Genomic DNA, 25,667 nt, shown 5'->3' with positions numbered 1-25,667 from the left:
AATCAAAATTGCTGTGAGAAATATTAACCTTAAGTATGCAGATGGTACCACTCTGATGGGTCAAAGTGAGGAGGAATTTAAGAGCCTGTTACTGAAGGTAGAAAGTGCAAAGAGATGGCCCACTGTTCAGCAAAAAAAAAAAAAAAAAAATGGTAGAGGCAATGACAGATTTTGTTTTCATGAGCTCAAAGATCTCCGCAGATGTTGACTGCAGCCATGAAATTAAAAAGGTGCTTGCCTTTTGGAAGGAAAGGTATGCCAAATCCAGATAATATTTTAAAGAGCAAAGACTTCATTCTGTTAGCAAAGGTCTGTATAGCCGATGTTGATGTTCATCGTGTTACCCTGCTGCAGTCATCACACTTGGGTTATCCTGTCATCAGGCGGTCCCGCAGTCGGCCGGATTTCCAAAGTCTTGGTCCGACGTCGGTTGCTGTCACCTCATCCCTGACGTCAGTGCGCCAGGGGTACATATATTGCAACCGACGCCATTTTCTTCCATCTTTCTTGCCGCACGGTGCCCGAAGCAGAAGCAGTTCGCAAGTGCCGGTCGGCCGACTCCTGAGATATTCGAATTTCAGACCGAAGTCTTCTATAAAGCTAAGTACCCCGTTAGGGAAACTTTTCTTGCCTCAGACCGATGTCAGAAAAAGTTAACAATTGTATTTCTTGTGGGAAGCAAATACCTCATAAGGATTTTCATTCTTATTGCATACTTTGCTTTGGCCCTGATCACGACGTCACTTCTTGTCGTTTTTGTGCTAGGTTTAATAAGCGTACTATTAAAAGATGATTTGATTTCGCACGACACTTTTTTGGCAGAAAATTTAACTATAACATGCCGTTGGAGCTACCGACTACCGGCGTGCACAAAAAGCACAGGGACAAGGACCAACAGCCCAGGCCTAAGCCCGATTCCGAGGCCTCGGTTGATCCGGTCTCCGGTTATCAGTGAGGCTCCGACGCAGCCCCTGACTACCGCAGTTCTGGAACCCGAGACCACTACGGATATTTTGACGGAATGTACTAGGCCTACGCAGCCTTTTACTTCAGGCCCTTCTGACGATTTACCTTCTAAGGACGTCGGTGCTTCTGAAACGCCATCGGTTTCTGAAGGCGTTTTCAGACCGACTACTCTCACAGTCAAAACGTTTTCTAAGTCGAAGACTCCTAAATCTAAAAAGACTACACTTCAGTCTCCTGTTCAAGGCCCTATGCCTAAGAAACAGATGAACAAAATGGCTGAAGATTTGATTTCTCTTATCAGGGGTTCACAGCCTCCTCCTGACAAAAGGCCTAGACTAGAGGAAGATTCTGCTTCCTCTGAGCAACTGTCTATTTCTTCGGATTCCTCTGAGGACCAAGACTATTCCTACTCTCCTTATGAAGATTCTGATGCTGAGGACTCTATTCCGTCAGCTTCCCCTCCTGAAGACTACTCTTTTGGGGAAACTTTACACACTATGAGGGAACATTTTCACTGGGAAGGTCAGGATTACTCTGATTCCAGGAAAAGACCCAGAGAGTTTCTTTTACTCCCCCAACACAGACCTCTAGCCATCACACCTGTTTTGGACATTGTGGATGATGTCTATTTAGAATCCAGTTTCAACCCAGACTCTCTACCTCCTGCTCCGGCTAAGCCTGACAGTTAGTACAGAGTACCTGATTCCCACAAATTTCTGTACAAAAGCCCAGTAGCTGACCCAGAGACTATCTCCCAGGGTCCCAATGGGGCTAAGGCTTCCATGGCTAAAAACCCAGTACCTTCTGAGAGGGACTCAAGAGCACTAGACAGGTGGGGGAAAAAGGTTTACACCTCAGCCACATTAGCTATGAGAGCTCTTAATTGTCAATTTCATATGCTTAAGTATCAGCAATTTCTAATCTCTCAGTTAAAACAAAAGATAACCTCCCTCCCTCAACAATCTGAATTGAAAGAAGTACAGGATTTGTTGCACGCCACCGAGCAGGTGGGCAAACATTCCTTACAATGTGGGTTTGATTCTTTGGAGGCCTCCTGCAGAGCAGCTGTCACTGGATCAGTTATACGTAGGCATGCCTGGTTAAAGGAACAAAGTCTGCCTGATCATGTTAAAGCAAAACTACTAGATGCTTCCTTACAGCAGGATGTTCTTTTTGGAGTTAAAGCAGAAGAAGTTTTAAAGAAAATGGAAGATAAGGCGAAATCAATGCAGACAGTCAAAGATTTCCTACAGGTACAACCCCCTCGCTTCAGCAGAAACTGGCCAATAAAAAATTGGTCCTTTCCAGCCACTGACAGACCTCAGAGGGGTAAATACAGGCGCCTAATGGGCAGAGGACAACCACAAGCCCAGTATAAACCTCGCCAATGGGGCACTCCAACCCAGAAGGGAGGAGAAGACAGGGCTGAACCCACCAGAAGGCAAACTCAGTGGCTTGCACCTCAGCTGGCCAAACAAAACTCTTTTGTCAGCTCCCTTGGGGGGAAAACTAGCACTTTTTGCAGACAGCTGGCACATGGTCACAAAGGACAAATGGGTCCTAGACATAATTTTACGAGGATACAGATTCCACTTTCACACCTTGCCAATGAAAAGAGGAATGCCAAACCTGCCACAAAATCAAAGGGCAGAGGCTCAAAAACAAATTACAACTCTCATGGCCATGAGAGCCATTAAGTGGGTACCGACTCAAGAGCAAGGCCAAGGATTTTACTCAAGGCTCTTTCTAGTACCCCGAAAGAACAATGCTTGGAGACCAATTCTGGACCTTTCAAATCTAAACACTTACTTACAAGTCCCAATATTCAAGATGCTAACACTACAGCAGCTACTTCCCATGTTGGGCAAGGAAGCATGGCTGGTAACGTTGGACCTCAAGGAGGCATACCTGCATGTCCCTATCAGACAAAGTTGCAGAAGATACCTCCGTTTCATTGCAGGTTCAACCCATTATCAATTCTCTGCACTGCCCTTTGGCTTATCTACTGCGCCCAGAGTTTTCACAAAATGCCTGGCACCAGTAATTGCATTCTGCAGACAAAGAGGAATTCAAATATATCCATACCTGGACGACTGCCTCATCCAAGCAGAAAGAAAAGACATTCTCTTACATCATCTGGCCTTTGTGAAGCATCTACTAAATTGTCTGGGGTACACAGTAAACGAAAAGAAGTCAAAACTAGTACCCTCACAATAAATGACATTCCTGGGTGCCAGCTTGGACACAACGGCCCAGAAGGCTTATCTTACACCAGACAAGCAACTACAACTGACTCAATATTTCAAGACAATGGCAACAAAGACCCAATTAACTGCAAGAAAAATTCTGCAGGCTTTGGGCTTCATGGCATTTTGCATTCTGATAATACCATTTGCAAAACTGCATATGAGGAAATTACAGTGGTACTCTAAAAAGCGTATGGTCTCAACACAGCCACAGCTTGGACACAGTGATATCTCTCATTCCCTGCCTTCAACAGGAATTTCTATGGTGGTCACAGGCATGTCACCTCAACAAGGGTCAGCCTTTCACCTTGCCCCCAACCAGGCAAACTATCACAACAGATGTTTCAGACTATGCCTGGGGGGCACACATGGCAGGGCAATGCATTCAAGGCCTATGGACTGCAGAACAAAGAAAACTGCACATAAATCAAAAAGAGATGCTAGCTGTACAGAAAGCTCTGACAGCCTTCAAGGATCTACTACATCCAGGACAACTTGCAATAAAGACGGACAACACCACAGTAATGTGGTACATAAACAAACAAGAGGGCACACATTCCTACCCTCTTTGCAGACAAGCAATAATCTTATGGAACACAGCTCTGGCCTACCAAGTCCAGTTACAAGCTCAATTCCTGCCAGGACAGAAAAACATATTGGCAGACGACCCAAGCAGAAACATCAAAGATCCCCATGAGTGGAAACTAGACCCACAAATATTTACAATGATAACTCAAAAATGGGGCCTTCCGAATATAGACCTGTTTGCCAGTCCTCAAAACTACCAACTGACCAAATTTTGCACAAGGACATTCCACCATCAAGCTTGGAAAGTGGACGCTCTCTCCTTCAGTTGGAAAAACCTGACAGCATATGCCTTTCCTCCATTACCTCTTCTCACAAAGGTTCTTTTGAAGGTCAAAAAGGAGAAACCTCGACTGATTCTCATAGCCTCAGACTGGCCACGCCAGCACTGGTACCCGCTATTGAAGAATATGGCTCACAGCCCACCATGGATATTGCCTCAAATACCTCATTTACTCACGCAGCAAAACAAACAGATTCTACACAGCCAGCTAAAAACCTTAAACCTGGCTGCATGGCAAATCTATTAAACATCCAACCAGCCCCTCTTTCACAAGCAGTTCTGGATGTTATTCTGGAAGCCAGGAGGCCAAGCACCAGGAAGGTTTACTCGGACAAATGGAAAAGGTTTTCTGCCTGGAACCAAGCTAAAGGCCAAGACACAACTCAGCCTCATATGCCTCACATTCTGCAGTATTTAGCTGAGATGTTGCACAAAGGACTTTTCTTCTTCTCAATTAAAATCCATGCTTCAGCTATTTCAGCTCACTACGACACAAATCCACCTTTATTTTCACATCCTCTTCTAAGACAGTTCCTCAGAGGGGCAAAAAACATTAGACCACCTAGAAGAGATCATACATCCAACATGGGACCTCAACTTTGTTCTGGAAAAACTAATGTTACCTCCCTTTGAACACCTTTCTCTGCAGACCTTCAGTTCCTATCTTGGAAGACTGCCCTGCTCCTGGCAATAACTTCTGCTAGGAGAGTCTCAGAATTACAGGCACTAATGGCAGTGGAACCTCTCCTCATTTTTCATCAAGACAGAGTTTCTCTATGAACTAATCCTTCCTTCATGCCTAAGGTGGTTTCCAGTGTAGCTTTAAATCAAACCATCCACCTACCCACTTTCTTCCCCAATCCACAGAAGAAAGGTGAGAGACTCCTGCATTCCTTGGACATTCACAGGCAGCTTCGTTACTACTTGGACAAAACTAAGGCTTTCAGAAAAACTGACCAGCTCTTAGTATCCTATGCTACAGCTTCTCAAGGAAGGGCTATATCCAAACAAACCATTTCTAAATGGATAGGCCATTGCATACGGTTCTATTACACCCATCATGGGAAACCAGTCCCTCCTACCATTAGATCCCACTCTACCAGGGCAACAGCCACCTCTACAGCCTTTCTCAGGGGGGTTCCTACCAAGGAAATTTTACAAGCTGCAACTTGGAGTTCTGTACACACCTTCACCAAACACTATCACTTACCTCTTTATTCTAAGTCCAGGGTGGGCTTCGCCACTGCAGTTCTGCAGGGCCTCATTGCCTCCACTAACCCTCTATGATACCTCCACCCTACCTTAGCTTTGGGACTCAACCCAAGTGTGATGACTGCAGCAGGGTAGCACGATGAACATAGTACAGTTTTGTACCTACCATAAATGTAGATGTTTGAGTGTTCACCCTGCTGCAGTCCAGGTTACCCTCCCTCCAACCCCCTCTGATCTACTGGCTAAATCTCTGCTATGCCTTACTGATGTATTTGCTTAAACTGAAGGGATTTTGTGTTTGTACAGTGTTCACACCATTTGGTACTAATTTTGATCACCTTTTTGGGGGCACCTGACATCTGGGGCAAGAAAAACTGAAGAAAATGGTGTCGGTTGCAATATATGTACCCCTGGTGCACTGATGTCAGGGATGAGGCAATAGCAACCGACGTCGGACCAAGACTTTGGAAATCCGGCCGACTGCGGGACTGCCTGACGACAGGATAACCCAAGTGTGATGACTGCAGCAGGGTGAACACTCAAACATCTACATTTATGGTAGGTACAAAACTGTACTTTTTCTACAGTAATAACATGTAATTGGGAGAGTTGGACTATAAGTAAGGCTGTGCACTGGAAAATTGATATTTGAAATTCTTTTGAACTGTAGTGCTAGAGAGAACTTTTGAGAATTCTGTTGGCTGCACCTTTGTTTGTACAGCACGTTTATGTGGCGCATAATACCTATAGAGCTGAAGTAGTTGACTTCATTCTTTCTGCACATATGGGTATACGGATCCGATTCGGCAAAACTTTTCAAGCATCAGCTCCAAGCTCCTCCCTTACCTATATTACATCACTTCCTCCTATCTAGCCCCAGATCTCGTTTGCCGCTCTAAGAGTCAGCATTGTGGTCTCTGAGCTCTAAGCAAGGTGGTAAGGTTTTTGGTCTTTTTGTGATAGTGGAGTGTGAATACCTTACCCTTTTTTTTCCTCTCTTCGCGTTTGATCATCGTGTTAGTTGTAACAAAAAAAAAAAAAAAAAAAAAAGTTAGTTATAAGTGTTTTTTGTGATACTGGTTTCCCGCCTAGGCCCAATCCCTGTTTAAGTATGTGTGTGTGAGTGGGCCGTTAGGGCTTTTACTGTCTCTACTATGGCTGAACAGCCTAATGTTCTTTTTAAGAAGTGCACAGAGTGTGGTCATAAGCTCTCACCAGCCGATGGCCACACTCTGTGTGTTCTATGTTTAGGGGTCGCGCATCTGTCTGCATCCTGCGACATTTGTTCAGGCTTTAACCCTAGGGCTTTGAAGGATCGTCGGGCGAAGCTTGTGGCTAAGGGTCTGCTACCAGCTTCTGCCCTGGAATCTGCCTCTGTTTCCTTCCCAGCCAGTGACACTGTGCAGGCAGGGACTCGACCTCCTGCCAGGCCTGCTTCATCGGAGTTGTCCAAGAGAGGTAGGGACAGAAGGGATAAGGAGAAGCGCCACAAAGAGAGGGACAGGCCCAGAAAAAGATCACCGGACAGGGAGTCTTCCTCCATCACCTCTTCAAAGGCACCCAGATCGCGGTCTCCTCGGCTCCACTCTCCCCGTTTCTCGCCGGAGCCGATGGAGCCATCGGAGCCGAGGCACTCCCCTCAGATCCGGCCCAGACCCAAGTCGGTCGCTTCCTCCAGGTCGACTCGGAGTGTCTCTGACCTTGATATGGACAGGCTGAGGAGGTTTATCCAGAACCAGATTCAGATGGGGGTCTTACCAGGGCCCACTCCCATTGGAGAGGGTCCTCCTCCTTCAACTATGTTCCACCCTATTGCTCCTTCCCCAATCCGACCCGATGCTTTGGGGTTCTCGGGTCCGAGACCTTTTGGAGCTGTTGGGTCGGCACCGATGGTTCTCGTTTCCTCGACGCCGGCAGTCACCTTGAGTTCCTTGGATCCGATCTCAGATCCAGGAGACTCTCGGAGCCGTGGTTGGGGAGTCGGACCCGAGGGTCGAGATCTCGCTCTTTCGGATCCCATCCTCTGTGCCCGGACTACCACGCCGTCAGCTCCGATCCTTGCTTCAGTGCCCGGGGAGAGCCTCATCCTTACGTTCTACGGAGGTGTGCTCTCCATCGGCATTCAGGGCAGTGGAAAGGTTCTCTCCCAGGGGTTGAGATCACAGCTCACCTACTCGGATCCTACCCAGACCCCTCTGATTTTGGATTCTGCTCCCATTACCCTGTCTCAGGGACAGCCCGTGCCAAAGCAACCCCAGGTTGTTCCCCTCAGAGAACCCTCGGAGGCTTACGAATCCTCTCTAGAGAGTCCCATTGGAGAGGAACCTTGTAAACGCAAGTGTAAGAGGAGGCACTTGGACTCCCATGAGTCCATTACCACTGATACGGACTTGGATGAAGGAGAGGGTTCCCCCAGATCACCTACCGAGGACATCTCATTCGGAGACATTATGGAGATCCTTCGCCAAATAGGAGGTTGGTCAGCCCCCAAACCCTCTGCAGATGAGTCCGTATTCCTGGAGTCCTTTGGCGTGGGCCCATCTACTACCTGGGCCTCCCCTCCAGCAGACCCTTTGGTGGACCTCATCACCACTAGGGCATGGAAGGATCCTGACACTGTAGAGCCTGTACCCAAAAGGCCAGACAAAATTCTTTCCCCGCCGTCAGACAGGCAGGCATGGTCCAAAGGAGCCTCGGTAGATGCTTTGGTGGTTGCAGCTGCCACAAAGAAGGAAGTGGCACAGGAGAGTTCCTTGGTTCATCCACCAGACAAAGAGTCCAGGTCGATGGATCGTTTCGGGAAGCGCATGTACTCGTCAGCAACATTTTCTATTAGTGCGCTGAATTACTTGGCACATGTTATCCGACTGCAGTGAGATCTTATATCGGAACTGAGTCGCCCCCCGGAGTCTTTGCCGCAACAGGACAAGCAGTCTTTCACTGCGAAGATGATTACACTGAAATCAGTGACAAATACCTCTATGTGTCTCCTCTCTCATGCTATGGAATGAGCCACTAGAGCTGATGGCACAGACATTGCCTTGAGGCGTCACACCTGGATCAGGCTTTGTCAGTTTGCGGACCCCTTTAAGGCGTCTTTCATCAACACCCCTTTCGATGGATCATCCCTCTTTGGGAAGACTGTACGTGACACACTAACCCAGAGTGAGAAAGACGGAAAGACTTTGTCAGCCATCGGACTCCGCTTCTCTAACCCCCAGAGGTCCTATTCTAGGAACCAGAAGGGGCAAAAGAAGATGTGGTTTCGGAAATCACAGTCCTTTCGTGACACTCAGGAATATTCGTCCCTCAGAGGCAGAGGGGACAAGACTGACGCTGCCCCAGAGGCAGAGGGGGTCCCAGAAACTTCGGTTCTAGGGAACCTTTTTCCTACAGACCCGCACAGCAACCCTGAGGGGTTGCCCGGCTGCTCTACTCTGTAGGCAGTCGGGGGAAGATTTTCCTTACATCCAGTGGCGTGAGAGTCCATTACTGCAGACCGCTGGGTGTTAAACATCATATCCATAGGATATTCTATCCCCTTCATTTCATGTCCCATAACTCCAGCACGCCTTCCAGATGTTCCACCTGCTCACAGGGAGGCTGCAGCTTTAGAGGTTTTGAAGCTGCTACAAAATCGAGACGGTCCCCCCAGATCAATCTGGATCAGGCATCTACTCCAGGTCCTTTTTAGTGCTAAAGTAGACAGAGGACCTCAGGCCCATTATGGACCTGTCTATCCTCAACCTGTCGGTAGAGAAACAAAAATTCCAGATGGTCACTCTACAGTCCATTTTACCGTTTCTGAGAGAATGCGACTGGATGTGCTTGTTAGACCTCCAGGAAGTTTACTATCACATCAAGGTCCACAGGAGCTCCAGGAGGTTTCTACTCTTCCGGCTAGGGGCCAGTCACTTTCAATTCAGAGCCCTCCCTTTGGTCTCACCATAGCCCCCAGGGTATTCACCAAGGTTATGGCGGTCATAGCGGCTCACCTGAGACTTCAGGGCATTCGGGTATTTCCCCTACCTAGACGACTGGCTCTTCGCTGCATCCACCAAACATCTCTTGTGTCAGGCCGTACACTACTTCCTCGGTCTGGCTCACAAGTTAGGCATCATGATCAATATCAACAAGTCCCACCTGGCTCCGGTTCAGATCATAGACTTCATTGGGGCACGGTTGGATTCGATTCAGTCAGATTTTTCTCACCCCAGAATGGATAGAAAATCTCAGACTCCATGTATCGGCGATCTTGGATCACTCGGTAGTCACAGCAGCTGATGTTCTCAGGGCCCTGGGTTCGATGGCAGCCACAATCTCTATCCTCCCTCTTGCACGTCTTCACATGAGAGTCCTTCAGTGGAATCTAGCAGTTCAATGTTCCTGGCTAGACCTTCCGATGAATTTCCACATCCGAATCAATCGGACATGCAGAACGTTACTCCAGTGGTGGCTTCAATCAGCGGACATTTTTGCGGGGCGCAGCTCTCTAGCCCCTCCGGCTCAAGCCACGGTGACCACGGACGCTTCCCAGCTCGGGTGGGGGGGCACTTCCTGGGAAGAACGGTCCAGGGCATGTGGTCCCCTCCAGAGACCCAAGTTACACATCAATGTCCTGGAGATGAGGGCAGTGCTTTTAGCGTTGAGAGCCTTCCACCTTGTCCTACCTCCGGGGGTGGTAGCCATTCAATCAGACAACATGTCTATAGTCTGGTATATAAACAAATAGGGAGGGACCCGATCCCTACCCCCTTTGTTGCAAGGTCATGAGGGTTTGGGAATGGGCCATATCCACCAGCCGGTTTCTCATAGCAATGCACATCCCGGGACGCTCCAACATTCTAGCGGACAGTCTCAGCAGGGCAATCCTTCTGCCTTACGAGTGGTCTCTGAAACAATCAGTGGCGGAGAAGGTCTTCCGTGTTTGGGGTCAACCTTGCTGCGATCTCTTTGCATCTCCTTCCAACGCGAAGTGCAGCAACTTCTTCACTCTGATCCCTCCTCCGGGGGATGTCCCCAGGGACGCTCTAGTCCATGCTTGGCCTCTTGGGCTACTGTATGCTTATGCCCCGTTACATCTTATTCTGAAGTTCCTTCAGAGAGCTTGCCGGCTGCAGTGCAAAGTTATTCTCATAGCTACCTTCTGGCCACGTCAAGTGTGGTCTCCCTTCCTATGGTCTCACCTGTTGCTCCTCTATGGACTCTAGATCCATGCCCGGATCTGATTTCTCACCCGTCGGGCTTGCCCCTGCCCAACCTGAACAGTCTCAAACTGATGGCATGGCTGCTCCAGTTCCCATGATCATCAGGACTCCCGGACTTTCGTCCCCTGTTAAGAATTTTCTGGTAGCTTCTCTTAAAGCCTCCACTAGGAAACTCTACAATAGCAAGTGGAGAAGTTTTTGCATTTGGGCCTCTCAGCGCAATCTGAACCCGTTTACAGCCCCCGTTCCGGTCATACTGGATTTTCTGGCCGATCTTTTTCGATCAGGCGCAAGTGCTTCCACCATCAAGGTTCAGCTGGCTGCCATCTCTAATTTTCATGTGGGTGAAAATAAGGTTGCTCTGGCTTCTGCCAAATTGTGTAAAGCTTTCCTGAAGGGCACTTTTTTATTGCGACCACCAGTTAAAGAAACGGTCCCCCCCTGAGATCTGACTTTAGTCCTTCAGGCTTTGACCTCTCCCCCTTTCGAGCCAGACGGTTCAGTTCCGATGAAGTTTTTGTCATGGAAGACAGCCTTCTTGGTCGCCATCACTTCAGCCAAGAGAGTTTCGAAAGTGTCCTTAGCAAGGTGGATCACTCTTTGTATTGTTCAGGTTTATAAGGACAAAGGTTCATCTCCTCCTGGTGTATTGAAGGCTCATTCCATTAGAGCAGTGGCCACTAATGCAACTTTCTGGTCAAGAGTTCCGTTAGACGATATCTGTGCGGCAGCGACTTGGGCCAATTCGCACACATTCATCTCTCATTATAAATTGGATCTTATTTCTAGAGGGAGAGAATCCTTTGGCTCTGTGGTGCTCAGAAATATCCGTCCATAAGGGCCTCCCAGGAATACTAGTAGCTGGGGACACTCTGTCCCATATGTGTAGAAAAATGAAGTCAACTACTTCAGATAAAGAAGTTATGTTCTTACCATAACGTTCCGAGTAGTAGACTTCATTCTTCTGCACCTTCCCTCCCTCCATCCCCCTCACTCTTCAGGTTTTTCCTGTTTAGAATTGTGGTTATGTTGCCATTTAATGTCAGCAAACTCGATCTGGGGCTAGATAGGAGGAAGTGATGTAATATAGGTAAGGGAGGAGCTTGGAGCTCGGAGTTGATGCTTGAAAAGTTTTGTCAGCTCGGATCCGAATCGGATCCGTATACCCATATGTGCAGAAGAATGAAGTCTGTTACTCAGATGGAACGTTATGGTAAGAACAAAACTTCTTTTTTCTAGTGACTGTTGCCCTCCTGCCGTTCTTTTGTAGTTCATCAGCTTTGCAGACAGCATTCACTGTTGCTGAATACTTATTTTCACTGTGTAATGCTACACATTTGTCTATTCTGTTATGAATCGGATACTCCCATTCTAAGTTGACAGTATTCTACTAGCCAGCATAATTCTGCCATATATTCAGATACTCTCCTTTCTAGAGTTGGTGACAGGTGAAGCAGTACCATCCCCATGTAAAATTGATGAAAGAGGGTTTGATGAGAACACTGTCCTCCCTTTGCTTCTCTTGCAAAATCGACAACATTCTGCATTTGTAATGGCTTGAGGCTTAAATGATTTTGCAAAGTAACGTTTTTCACACCGTTCTGCTGCAGATTGTTATGGTACTAATAAACTCTGCTGTTTGTTTTAATGTCCGTTACAGTACTCCTTTCACTTTAAAAAAAAAGGTTTCAGTCTTTAAGTAGAAATTGTACATTCATCACAATGAATAAACTGTTCAGTATGGTCTGTGTGCTTGGTAACTGAAATGCAATAATATAATAAATTCTGTTTAATGAGAATGTTTATTTTCTTTGTAGTGGCCATTCTGGGAAACAGGTAAAATTACTTGATGACCCCATTAAAATTACAGACATTGAAAGTCCAGAAGTGCAGCAAGTGCAGAACGTATCTGAGTCTTCTGATAGTGATTCTGATAGCCACGATACTGAGCAGGAGTTTGTGTCAACATTTGTACCAGCTCAGTCACAGACTAAACAAGTGGAGGCAGCAGCTGCTGCAAAGCATGAACTGAGTAAGGTGCAGAAGAAAGGCGAACAAAGTGAAACAAACCATTGGGAGAATAAAACTGAAGGACATTTGAGCATGTGTAAAGTTAATGCTTCTGAAAATTCATATATAAAAAATACAAGTCCCAATCAATGTCTGCAGTCTGATCAAGCTTGTTTATTGCAAGAACATCGAGCAATGATAAGTGCATATCATGATTCAACTGACAGTAGTATATTGCACTTTACTTCAAGGGGTGTTAGCAAAAGAGGTGCAGAACATCTGAAGAAACTACTGGCAAAATCTAAACCATCAGTTACATTAGCTGTGCCTAAGAAACTGGACATTGATGTAACGGTTATTAAAAACAGAGTGCTGTCCATACTTAAAGAAACATTATCTGAATGGAGAACTGACGACACTTTAAGATATCTTTATGGCTCCCTGTACAGGACTGCTGCTCAAGAGGGTACTCAGTCACTAACTGGTAAAAAAGAGCCTAAACTCAACAAAGATCTTGCAGACTCTTTGGATACACTGACTGTCAAAATTTGTGATACATATTCTGGGGCAACTTCAGAAAATAGCTTGGATCACTCTTTACCTTTCAGTGGGTCAGCAGTGAAACCTCTGCCAAAATATGAACAGTTAAAATTAGAATCTGAAATGATGCAGCTCAGAATAAGTGAGTTCTTCAAAGGACATTATATTTTGCCTGAAGAAGTAGTTGACAAATTTGAAGAATGTCAAACAGAAGAGGTGAGTGTGAAAGAATGTAATTGGGGAAAAAGATTTTGGCATGCTTTGAGTAGTAATATATATTGCCTTCATTCATTTTGTAGACATTGCATTATACTAAAATGTTCTTTATATTTAAAAAAATTAGATTTTCAACTGTACGTAACAGATCAGTCTGATGCAGAACATGTGAATTATGTAATACTTTAGATTTCAAAGAAACTTGAAAAGCTAATTTGTTGAGAAATTGGTAAATGTGTGCAAATTTCATTACTGTGATCCAACTGCCAGACCTGGCTTACAATTTTAGCTGACTTCATTATTAGTGAAAACCCTTTGTGTAACAGATCCTGTTTTCAAGGCACATACATTCTATTTGGCTTGCACTTAGTGTTTCAGTCTGGGGTTAAAGGGGCACCCCTCCCAAGATTGCATGTTTCATTTTATCCATTTAAAATAGTTTGCATGTCCTTTATGTTTGTGTCATGTGAAAGTTTACATATTCAATGCTTAGGAAGCCAAAACCTTCCAGATACACTCAAAATTAAATCTTGAATGAGGACTATCACCAGAGTTGGATTTCTTATGTGGGACTATGCAACATCAGCAGCTGTTTTAAGTGCTACCACTTTAAACCCATTACTCACTGGTGTCCAACAGAAAGACTTTAGACTTTTTCATTTCCCAGAGTATATCGTTGGAGATGAGCTCCTTCAAAAGGCCAAGCCCACTGCATACTCCATCTCTTCACTCGTTTAATTTTTATTTTGTAGCAAAAGAATGTGTTTCATTTAGCTGCAGATGGGTGTAACATTGCTTGGAGAGGATTGTCTTTCTTTAATAGGAGGCTGTTGTGTCACTTACCTGTAGATGGTGTGACATTGGAGATATGCCTGGTATGGTAAGCAAGAAAGGTTGGCTTTATTTACAGATATTATTTTGTACTTGGTAAATCCAGGAAACAACATTTTGGTGCTGTGGAACATTCTGATACCATTTCAGTTTTTTTCAGGATATAAAACGAAGCTGAAACCAAGGGAATAAGTTATACTGTGCAGATAAAAATGAATGGTTTAGCAATACCAATATTTATGCGAACATAAGCTGAAGTATTTAGATGTATGGGTTTAAGATTTTATTAGGGCGGCTAAGGATATATGGGAAAAGACGAAAGAAAAGATAATACAAAGAGTGAGAATCTGGAAACTCCTGATTATGGATATGGGTAGTAAGATACAACCAGTGAAAATGTTTCTAGCCTCTTTAGTTTTATGTACAGGGTAAGCATATTTTTACCAACCAGAAGAGAAGCTGTGGTACATGATTAATAATGAGTTAATTAAATTTATCTGGGAGGGGAAGAGGGCAAGAGTAAAGTGAGATGTTCATTCTATCCCTAGAACAAGGTGGTTTCGGATTACTTGATTTGAAGGGATACTTCAGCACTAAACAGTTAAGAATCATATATATAAGCATCAAATTGGAAAGGGATGATAATGATGAAATAGTCCTTAAGGGAAACAACCATACAGCGTATTATATTTATAATGTATAGCAGGAAGCATTCTAAGAACTAAGCCAATGCAAAAATGGAGAACGATTTTTACAAAAAAGTAAGATGCAGAAACTTCCAAGATGGCTGCACAGTGAGTTATAGCTTCATTTCAGCTCTCATAGCGTGAAAACTGAAACTCAGAAGAGAGAGCCAGTAAAGTCATATTTTTGTGTACATTTCTGTAATTGGCTAGTAAGTGCACTGCCTGGATGCCAGCAAAAAATAATTCAGAGAACCTGAAAGAAAATCAGTCACAAAAGGTAAGGAAAAACACTGACTGGGAAGAATTATGCAGCTGTTCAGCAAAAAGCAGTGCAAGCTTCAGCTTTGGTGCAAGACATGACTTCCAGTAATGTAGAGGAAAAAAATAAGTCAAATGTACTCAGAGCTGATTAAAATAAATGAAACACTGGGAATATATCAAGTGAAATAACAAAAGGCTGGAAAAATGTCATAAACTTTAAACAGATATTCAGATGAGGTGATAAAACTGCACAAATCAAAGGTCAAAATGAAGAAAAGGCTGGCTGAATATGACACAGATCAAGAAGTGATATTTCAAAAAGTAATCTGATTAGTTGACAGAGGACATAGGGAAAACCTGAGATTTTCTGCTGTACCACAGAAGCTGGTAGGAAGCAAATGTATTAATTTTATGAAAGTGCAAGTAAGCAACTAGACTAGTATTCTACAGCAGGAGTTGTTAATTGAAAGGCCACATAGTGTGTATGCTCCAAGCCTGGCCATGAGAAAGCAGCCTAGACTTTTAATAGTAAAGATGCAAAAGGCCACATAGTGTGTATGCTCCAAACCTGGCCATGAGAAAGCAGCCTAGACTTTTAATAGTAAAGATGCAATCCTACCAGCAGAAGGAATTGATTCTGACAAAACAGTGGCAGAAGGACAAAGTACTAAATGTGGGAGACAGAGTGTTTGTGGAAAATAATTGCTCACTGTACACCAGGCAGAAGACGAGTAAATGTATTCCACTAATCAGGGAATGTTGAGAACCAGCCATGAGATTCAAACTCTTGTACCTAGCTGTCCAGAATACATTCTTTCCTGGAGGGACAAAACCATTTTTTGACACAAAACATGCTAAGGAGGAAATGCAAGAAGGTTGGCATTACCTTACAGACACAAGGTGCAGGGTTTGATTCTCACATGAGGTAATTGGCTAGGCTTAAAATGACCCACAACCTGTGAACCTATGAGCAAATGTTTGTCCAACAAAATGTGAGCTGTGAAACAGAAGGAGATTCTTGTTGTTCTGGTAATAAAGACCACAGAGAGACTGTGCTAGTAAAACCTTTTTCAGTGTTTCAATGGAAAATGCTTGATAGATGGAAAGAAAACACAAGAGTTGACTAGAAAAACTTGAGAGTACATTGGAAACAAAGCAGAGACTGGATTTGGGAGATGGTGATAAACAGCAATAAAACAGCAAATAAATGTGGGATTACAAAGTATTCATTATATTTGTGAAACACGACAGAACAAGAAAACCTGGAAATATTGGATTTAGGGGACTCTAAAGCATATGCCCTACTTCATGTCATTAATGTTTGGAAGAACACTTGAGAGGGAAAGAGTTAACTGTAAGTAAAACAAAATGTTGTTCTTAACAGTAGCATTTTATAATGATGTAACATGTATGCTATAAAGTAAAGGTTTCTCAGTTAATTTCAAGTGTAATGGGGATACTGAAGCAAACAGGTGCCCAAGTTTTTTTTCCCTTTTGTGTTTCTCCTTGTTTAGTTTTAAGAAATGTAGGCACTGCAACATAAAAAAAGAGTAAAAAGTCTGGTCAAGACAGAATGATACAAGAAAAATTGATGTGCTTTTTTCGCATTCTTGCATGGGGGAATGACTGGATTAAGGCTCTTGGCTTGATCTTATAAGAAGTTTTAAGAGAAAGCAAATAAATAAAAAAGAGCATTCAATATAATAAAGCTTCCCTCTAAGAAATACAGACTTGCTTCTACAAGCATTTATTTGTCAGGTTCTCATGTCTCAATGGAAACTGATAAAGAGCAATAAAAACAAAATACTTCTTTCTTTCAATGGCTAGGAGATAGTTTTCTGAAAGCATTCAAGTGTTTTCCCAATCTGGAAGGGCAATAATGGTAAGACAACAACAGTTAGCACTTCGTAGAAACACAGGCTATACCATGCTTCTTAGCATGGATAACCTTCCTTTTAGGTTAACCCATGTTTGTGAGCATGGCTGACAGTTTGGAATAATTGTTCCTATTAGGAGGGTAAAAAACATCAATATTTGAAGGTGTGCATAGTTTTGTGTGTTAGTATTAAGTTAAAATGCTTTGGGTGTATTTGTGTTTCTGTTTGAGAGTTTTCAATAAAACAAAAAGTTTTGTAAGATGTGATGTAGGCTGAAATTGATATACAAGAAACAATCATATAAAAGATCAACCTGCCAAACAATGTATGCATGTAACACAAAAGCTGGAACCAGATACTTGACAAAAAGCTGTTACACATAAAAGATGGGGATAATAACTTTTTAACCTAATGATGCTTACTGTATTATCTTTAAATGTTAATGGTCTCAAATATCTATACAAAAAAAGAGTAATGAACTATATTAAAAATGTAGAGTGCAAATAGCTGGGCTACAGGAGAGACATAAGGACTGAACATGTGAATTTGATAAAGAAAGGTTTTCAGAACAGTTATTCAGTGGAATACCTGACACAAAGGAAAAGAGGAGTATGTATATTAATTGCAAGGGGAGCACCATCGAGATAGAAGAGCATAAAAAAGATAATGGTATATATGCAGTACAAAGGAGCTGCTGGCAAGAGAAGGAGGATTACACTGGAATGTATTTATATTCCACCTAAAACTGCTATAATGGAGTTTAAGAAAATTCTAGTCGAAATAGCTTTCAGCAGGGAATATTACTTATAGGTAGGGACTAGAATTTGATTTGCAGCAGTGAAGACGTGTCTGGGGAACCATAAGGGAAAATATAACAAAGGAGAGTAGATCTTTGAAGAAATTTATGAAAATTTTTGGCATGGAAGATGTGAATTTGTATATTATTCCCCAAGATACAAAAACTGGGCTAGGCTAGACTGAACTTACATTTTACAGGAACATGTGCATTTAATTGGAAGTTTTGATACACTTCCAATAACTGTTTCTTGTCACATATGAATAATAAGTAAAAATGCAGGGTAATGAAATAAAACTGAGACACTGGCACTTTCCCACCTATCTGTTGAAAAGAATGAAATGTAAGGAATGAGTAGTGGAAATTATTTAGGAGTTAGAGAAAATAGAAATTGCTTCTGAAAATATAACTAAGGAGTGGGATAAAATTAAAGTGTAGTTTAAAAATATGGTAGAAATAAAAGAAAAGGAGATATGGTTAGAAGTAACAAGCATTATTTAGAGGGACTGACAGATGTTAAAGTATTGCAGAATAGGGGGAATCTCACAGAACAAGAGGAGGAGCAACTGCAGCATTCTAAACAAAAAATAAGGGATTACCTGAAATATGCATGAGTTTAGAAAGATTGCTGTTAAGCAACTGTTTTCTGATGATAACTCTAGACCACAAAACGTTTAGCACAATGACTCTGGCAACAGAAAATAGAAATGGTTGTCACCAAGTTTAGGGAGCTTATAATAAGGAAGGCAACAAGAGATCCTGTAAAGGTATTGGAAATATTTCAAAATGTTTATGAAAGTCTGTATAACACAGAGAAATATGGAAATTAAGAAAAGATACAAATGGAAATGTTAATGGATGAATTAAATATGCCAAGGTTAGAAGTAGATGAGGTTCAGTTACTAGCAGGATAGGAGGAGATGAGATAAAAATGGTGATTGTATAACCGATCTACAGGAAAGTCCCCAGGAATAGATGGTATTCCAATGGAAGTTTGGAAGCTAGGAGGGAAAAAAACTGATAAAGATCTGGAAGGTTTTGTTTAGCAGTATTTTAAGAGGAGGAGAAGTACCAACATCCTTGAAAAAAGCAATGGTAGCTGTAATATCCAAAGAGGGTAAAGATCTATCAGATCCAGCTTCATACAGGCCCATTTCAATACTAAACTATGATTATAAAGTGTTTGTCTATAACAGCTAAAAGAATGGTGAAAGTGATGCCAGAAGTGATAGATATGTATCAGTGTGGTTTTATGGAGGGGAGGCAAATATTTGACAACATTAACAGAACATTGATGATTGGGGGAAGCAGAATGCAAGAAAAAATACCACTGCTGTTAGTGGGTCTTGATGCATAGAAAGCATCTGACAGAGTAAGCCTGGAACTTGAGCAGAGCAATGGAAGCATTTGCATTACCTGATAAAATTTATAAGGTTGGTTAAGACAATATATGACGGGTCGGAGGTAGAAATTAAAGTGGATGGGATGCTCTCTGATAATTTCTGCTTGAGCAGAGGAACCAGGCAGGAGTGTCCTTGTTCCCCTTTTTATTTGCACTATTTTCAGAACCATTGGCAAAGAAATAATGGACTCAGAAATTCAAGGATAGAATTGGTATGGCAGTCAAGAAAAGCTGGCGCTCTTTGCAGATGATATTTGTAACCTGACAAAACCAGAAAAGGACATTAGTGTTGTGGAGCATTTTGAGACAGTTTCAAATCTTTTTAGGAATACAACATTAATGAAGCTAAAACAAAGGCCGTAGTGGTAAATTATGTACCCACACACAAGTTGGTTCAGCAATATCCAAGTTTATGGGGGCATGATAAAATTAAGTACTTAGAGTATGGATTAAAAATGATTCTGGTGTGGCAGCTAAAGATATGTTTGAAAAGGCTAAACAAAAGATAATACAAAAACTGAGGATTTGGAGGCTCTGTTATATGGATATGGATAGTAAGATGCAAGCAGTTAAAATGTTTTAGTCCCTTTAGTCTTGTACACAGGTCAGGCATATTTTTTATCAACCAGAGGAGAAGTTGTGGATAGCAATTTATAAAGAGCTGAAGGATTTTATCCTGGGAGGGGAAGATGGCAAGAGTGAAGTGGGATAGGCTGATTCTTCCAATAGAACAAGGAGGATTGGACTTACCCGATTTGAAGGGATATTTCAGAGCTACACAGTTAAGGCTGCTATACATAGCTCAAGGAGAAAACTGTAATTCAAAGTGGAAATGTATGATGGTGAAACATGGGGGAAGCCCAAGTAGTTAGGAAAGACTGGGATTTTGGATGAAGATTTTTAAGGAGAATAAATATAGTAATGCAGAATATTATATTCACAAAGTAGCAGAAAGTATTGTTAGAATTAAGCCAGCACGGAAGTGGAGGAATGAAATTCAGCCGATAGGGATGACTGCAGTTAGGAATACAGACAATAGGCAAGATGGGGCTGGAATTTATTGGAGAAAACTGGCAAAGGAACAAACGTGTTAGGAGCAAATAACTAGAGAGGGAAAAGTAATAGAATGGAAAAAGGCCAATAAATTATTTAGACTGCAGGTTAGAGATTGCCTTTACTATCAAGGGTTGATATCAGAGTATAGGCAAGGAGAAAGAAATGGGGGGGGGGGGGTCCTAAACAAAAGACCAGCACTGGTAGAGTTTTTACTAGACTCTAGAATAGAAGTTGCAATTTAAAAAAAAAAAGAGTAATTAGTAGAGCATAAAAATACTACATGATAACTATAAGAATTAGATAAGATTAGAAAGGATTGGGAAGAGAGATTGGAAATGCAATCCACAAGAAACAATGGTGAGGGGTATATCTGTGTGTCCCCAAATATGCAACAAAATCTATAAGATTTAGGATCTTTGCTTGGAATTGTTTACATAGTTGTTTTTATAGCCCAAGTATACTCCAAAGAAATTTTCTGTGGGTAGACAGCAAATGCTGGAGGTGTGATGGGGAAGAAATTGGGAGCATATTATCTGGGAATGTTATGAGTTGGCACACACTAATGATTCTCTGCAGACCACTTTGTCAGATATACTGGGTGACCAAATTGGTGTAACTAAGGAAATAATTTTTTTTGAGCTATGATACAGAATCAGAATTGCCTAGACATAGTAAAGCCTTGCTGAGTCTAATTATGATGGCTGTCAAAAAACAGTTACTAAAAAATGGAAATCAAAGTCTAAACCAACTTTGCTATAAATATTGACTATAGTAACAGAAAGAAAACAACTGGAATTGGGATCTTTAGAAAAGGGTAGGAGAAAATTACATAGGAAAAAAATGGGAATTGTGTGAACAATGTATGCAGAGGAAAAACATTGTGTGATGATGTGAGGTAGTGTCAGCTAAACGAGGAGAAGTAGGGTAGTGGATGTGTGAGGTAGTGCCAGCTATGCCAGGAGAAGTAGGGTAGTGGATGTGTAACATATGCCACCATAGCTAGCTGGAGTTGTGTAAAGAATTGTATGTCATTTGTATACCAAACTGATTTGTACAGGTGCTTGTTTTGAAAATGTATTTGTAAAGCTGCTTTTGTTAAAAAAAAAAATGCCAACAGTGGGTCCTGCTGGACAGAAAAGAAACATATCTGGATGTCGAACTTAATGGTAACGGTTGGATATATTGTAACAGAGGATACTGGAAGAGAAGAGTTTACTCTCAGTCCAGCTAACTTTAAAAAATAGTCTGAAATTAAATTACCTTTTGTAGGCCATAAAGATTGTATCTTACAGTTATGATTACAGCCAGAGACAAAATGTCTGTAAAAACCAGGACTAGGAATCCCCGGAAGGGTGGAAGTTTTTGAAATGGTTATATAGATTCCAGATGCTGTAACACATCTTAGCAAAGCTGTGTGTGTGTGTGTGTGTGTGTGTGTGGTAACACATATGTGCAAGGTTATGGCTCATTTTCTAGTAAAGGGGATAGTGTGGGAACCAGAAGTCAAGCGACCAGATGTATGTGATGTCATTCTGTAATCCAGGACTGAAATGACATTTTAGTACTAGATGAGGCAGAAGTCTCAGGGGCATTCTGTTTTTGAAACCTGACAAAGAAGGAAGACCACTCACCCACTTCAGCTTTCCTTGCTCTAGTAAGTGAACTAGGGAACTAATTCTTTAGATCAGTCAGGAAAATATATCGAGATTAGTTAAATATTGCTTTTCTGTATCTGTGTGAACCTTTCCAGCTGTGTTATTTTTAATATCTCCTGTGATTGAAACTCTGGTGTTTATTTTAAATCGATATTTAGTGTCTTTGTGTTATTTTATTATTAAATATATTTCAACTTTTCTTTGTGGCTGGTCTTTTAGAGAATATTTTAACCTTTGGAAGTAGTTGTATTTATTTGGTGACACTGTGGCTGCTTCTGAAAGCCTTACTGCATTGGTCAAACAATGCTATTTGTATTATTAATTTTACTCAGTATAAGTGGGTACCCTTGTAAGAACCTTAGAGTAGCTGGTTTAGGAGGCAGTGTCTACCTTATAGTCTGGGCAGAGGTGGTATAGCTGGTAAATTTGTAGTAGTCTTCCCCAGGTGTGTGTGTGTGTGTGTGTGTGTGTGTGTGTGTATAAATCAAATCTCAGTGTGTGTGTGTGTCAGCTACTTGGAGCAGGGACACACAGCACTGGTTTCACAGAGAGGGTGGTGGAGGACTTGGCTTGAAACACTCTGCTGAGGACTCCACTGTACAGATGCGGTCAGTGTGGAGTCTCATTTGGGGCCTGATGAGAGAGATGGAAACGCAGCCCCAGGACAGGCGTGTGTTCCCTCTGTTGTCTTAAAGGAAATTGTGCTTTGTGCAGAAAACTACATCTAGAAATACTGTGTGTATCTATTTTTGTTCCAAGTGAACGTTCCCCACCCGTGTCACTGGTGAGGATTGAAGCTTCTTGATTACTGGCCCAGAGGAAGGGTGTCACACAAGGTTTAAAAGAAGGCAGGATTTGAATGAACTATGTAATGTTTGACTGACAATGACTGGATAGAATAGATTATAAGTGGTGTATAATGTTTGCAACTAAAATTATATTAATGTGGTTTCTTTTCATTTATATAAATGTATGATTGCATATGTCATATGTGATAATTTAATAAATATTTTTCTTGTTAAAGGTAAGAATGCAAGGAGAGGTATAGAAGGCAAGTGGGGGCTGAAATTTACTGCAGAAAATTAGCAATACAACCAAGGTGTTAGGAGCAATCAACTAGAGAGAGAGATATGAAGTTTGGACTGCAGGTTAGGATCTGCCTTCCCTACCAGTGGCTAATAATAGAGTATAGGCAAAGAGCATGGTTTAGGGGAGTGCAGACTGAAGGACCAGTTTTGGTAGAGTTTTAAATTGAGTCTAGAACACAGACGGTGGTGGTAAAAAAAAAAAAAAGGATAATAGTAGGACATAAAATACTGCGTGATAAGTATATAAATCAATCTGTGGAAGTCAGAAAAGATTGGGAAAAGAGACTGAAAAGCCAATATACAAAAGAACAATGAGAGGACATCTGTATAACTCCCAGTAATGCAACAAGGTCAGGAGGGTTTAGGATTTTTGCTTGGAAGTATTTGCATAGCTATTTGTATACCCCAAGCAGACTTCAGAGGATTTTTCCTTGGGTAGATAGCAAATGCTGGAGATAAAATGCAACAGGTAAAGGTAACTGGAGTCATGTTTTTGGGAATGTAGTGATGTGGCAGATAAAAAAAAAAAAATTCTACAGAGCATTTTGTCAGAAATGTTGGAAACGCAAATTAGTGGAATTAGGAAATGATTCTTTTGAACTGGGATACAAGATCTGAATTGTCCAGACATGGTAAGACATTGACTAATTTAGCCTAGCTGCACTTGCAGGTCATTTTAAGCCTAGCCAGTTTCCCTTTTTGTACTCTAATTAACCAGCCCCATTTGGTCAAAGATGGCCTTACCCATCCCACTGTCAACAGTTATATATTACCCCTAATGAAATATCGCGTTAATGCTATTTGCTGCCAACAAAACAATTCCTAGGAAATCAAAATCAAAATCTAGACCAGCTGTAACTGAAGCACTGAATATTGTAAGTAAGGAAAAAGAACTGGAGACAGGATCTTTAGAAAAGGGAAGGAGTAAAATACGTGAAAATAAATGGAATCTGTAGGAGCACTGCACGCAGAATAATCAGGAGACGGTGTAAGGTTTAAGGGAAGGCAGTAATTGAGCAATTTGTATAATGTTGGAGTGAGTGATTGTTGAAAAAAATATATGTCTAATGAATGAAGAATGTTTGCTGTTTTTTTCTTTTTTATTATTGTATGAGTACCTATGTCACTGTCAAAAATGCAAGAATTTAATAAAGGTGTTTAAAGGAAATTGGTCAAATGCTTTTGAAAGATGGAAGGGAAGATGCCAAAGCGTTCTTGATATTTTATCTTTTCATGTGATAGCAGGATGCATGGGCTAATATGATATGGCCCAATCTTAACTACTCCGGAAGACTATGATAAAGAAAATATAAACAATACAATTTATAATGCAGCAAGTGACAGCAACTAAAGCAACACAGGACAAGACTCTAAGGGCTTCAAGGGATGGGTCCTCAGGAGGAAGTTAGAGATGGGTTTATTGTCACCTTCACTCTATTTAAGTTTGTTGACCAAGGTAGTGGACTGATCCATGCTGGACCCATTCCAGACACAGCCTCAGTATTGCTGTACAAATTACATTACAAATTACAATACTAAGATAGCAAAATAGTTACACGAAACAGAAAAATAGTACATTGTACAGTATTGGCTATTCAGATTACAGTTGATCTCTGTAACACACCCAAACAGAAGAGTAGAGTTAAGGTGGAAGGTGTCCTCTTTAGTAATCTATATTTGAACAGAGAAAACAGACAGAGGTGTCCTCTTTCTCCATTGTTATTTGCTTTAGATTCAGACCCCCCATTGTTCTTTGCTTTACATTATGAGACCCATCCTTTGAAGAAGCCCTTAGAGTCTTATCCCATGTTGCTTTAGCCTCTTTTACTCACTGCATTACAACTATATTGTTTCTATATTTTTTGTCATTAACTTCTAGTGTAGCTAGGGAACAGCAAAGAAACAATAAGACTCAAAATATGCATAAACTAGTATGATACAGAGTGAGGCAAAAGAAACAATTATGGGGGTAAAATGATTACTTGGTAATTATTGGTGAAGGTTTGGGTGTTAACTGGAGAATTGTTAGTTGAGCTGATTTACTGGGTGGAAGGATGAAAGAAAGGAGGGATGATGGTAGAGTAGTTGGTAGGAGAAGATTAGTCAGAGTAGCAGTGTCTTGTCGAGTTAAAATTACAAAGTTGCAAGGAAAATGAATATTGCCAATGGAAGGAAGATATTTGGTGACTTTGTGTAATTGTGGGATAAGTGAAGCATGAATATGTCTTTCTCTTTTAGCTGAGTGAGAAGGTGGTCTCTGAATATGTTCTGTTTGGGCGTGTTATAGAGATCATTGGGGAGAGTGTCTCATAGTTTTGGTGTGTGTGGAAGAGAAAGTGCTTCTGTGAATGATGATGAGCTTCTAGGTTTAAGAAATACTTTGGCATTATTGGTTTGTGGGTAAAGTTGGTATGAGGTTTCTCTGATGGCTAGCCTGTTGCTGAGAGGGGTGGGAGATGTGCTGTTGAGTGTTGTGTGTGTGACTCAGCAAAGTCTTAAGTCTAGCAGTGACTTTTGTATTTTCAGTTTGAGTAATGCCCAACAAGTCACATCCTGTGCTAGTGTTTAGGGGTCAACTCCTGTGCCCTCTCAAAAAGGAGAGAGATGTAGTATAATGAACATGTCCAGCCAAATCCCACTACAAGGTTGAAACAATGTGATGGAAAAGCAAAGAGTGGTAGTGTCAGAAGGGATCATCTCAACCCCCACCCCCGCTGGTGAACTGGCAACTGCATGGAATAATTCAAAGC

At 41.9% G+C, this 25,667-nt stretch overlaps 1 protein-coding gene across 3 annotated transcripts in view; it reads left to right on the top strand.

The window, feature by feature from the left end:
- RPAP2 (RNA polymerase II associated protein 2) overlaps positions 1 to 25,667 on the top strand; it is a gene marked incomplete at its 5' end in the record, with an annotated part of 1,562,525 nt that overhangs the window by 101,283 nt on the left and 1,435,575 nt on the right. For all 3 annotated transcript variants that reach the window (XM_044085673.1, XM_044085674.1, XM_044085672.1), the window contains 1 exon segment: positions 12,317 to 13,265. In XM_044085673.1, coding sequence (XP_043941608.1) covers positions 12,317 to 13,265 — 949 coding nt within the window.

Source organism: Protopterus annectens, chromosome 10.part0 (assembly GCF_019279795.1).
Source record: "Protopterus annectens isolate FY-2018-M chromosome 10.part0, PAN1.0, whole genome shotgun sequence".
NCBI classification, from domain to species: Eukaryota; Metazoa; Chordata; order Ceratodontiformes; family Protopteridae; genus Protopterus; species Protopterus annectens.
The sequence above is the reverse complement of the archived record's forward strand: the minus strand, read 5'-3'. Positions and strand labels throughout refer to the sequence as shown.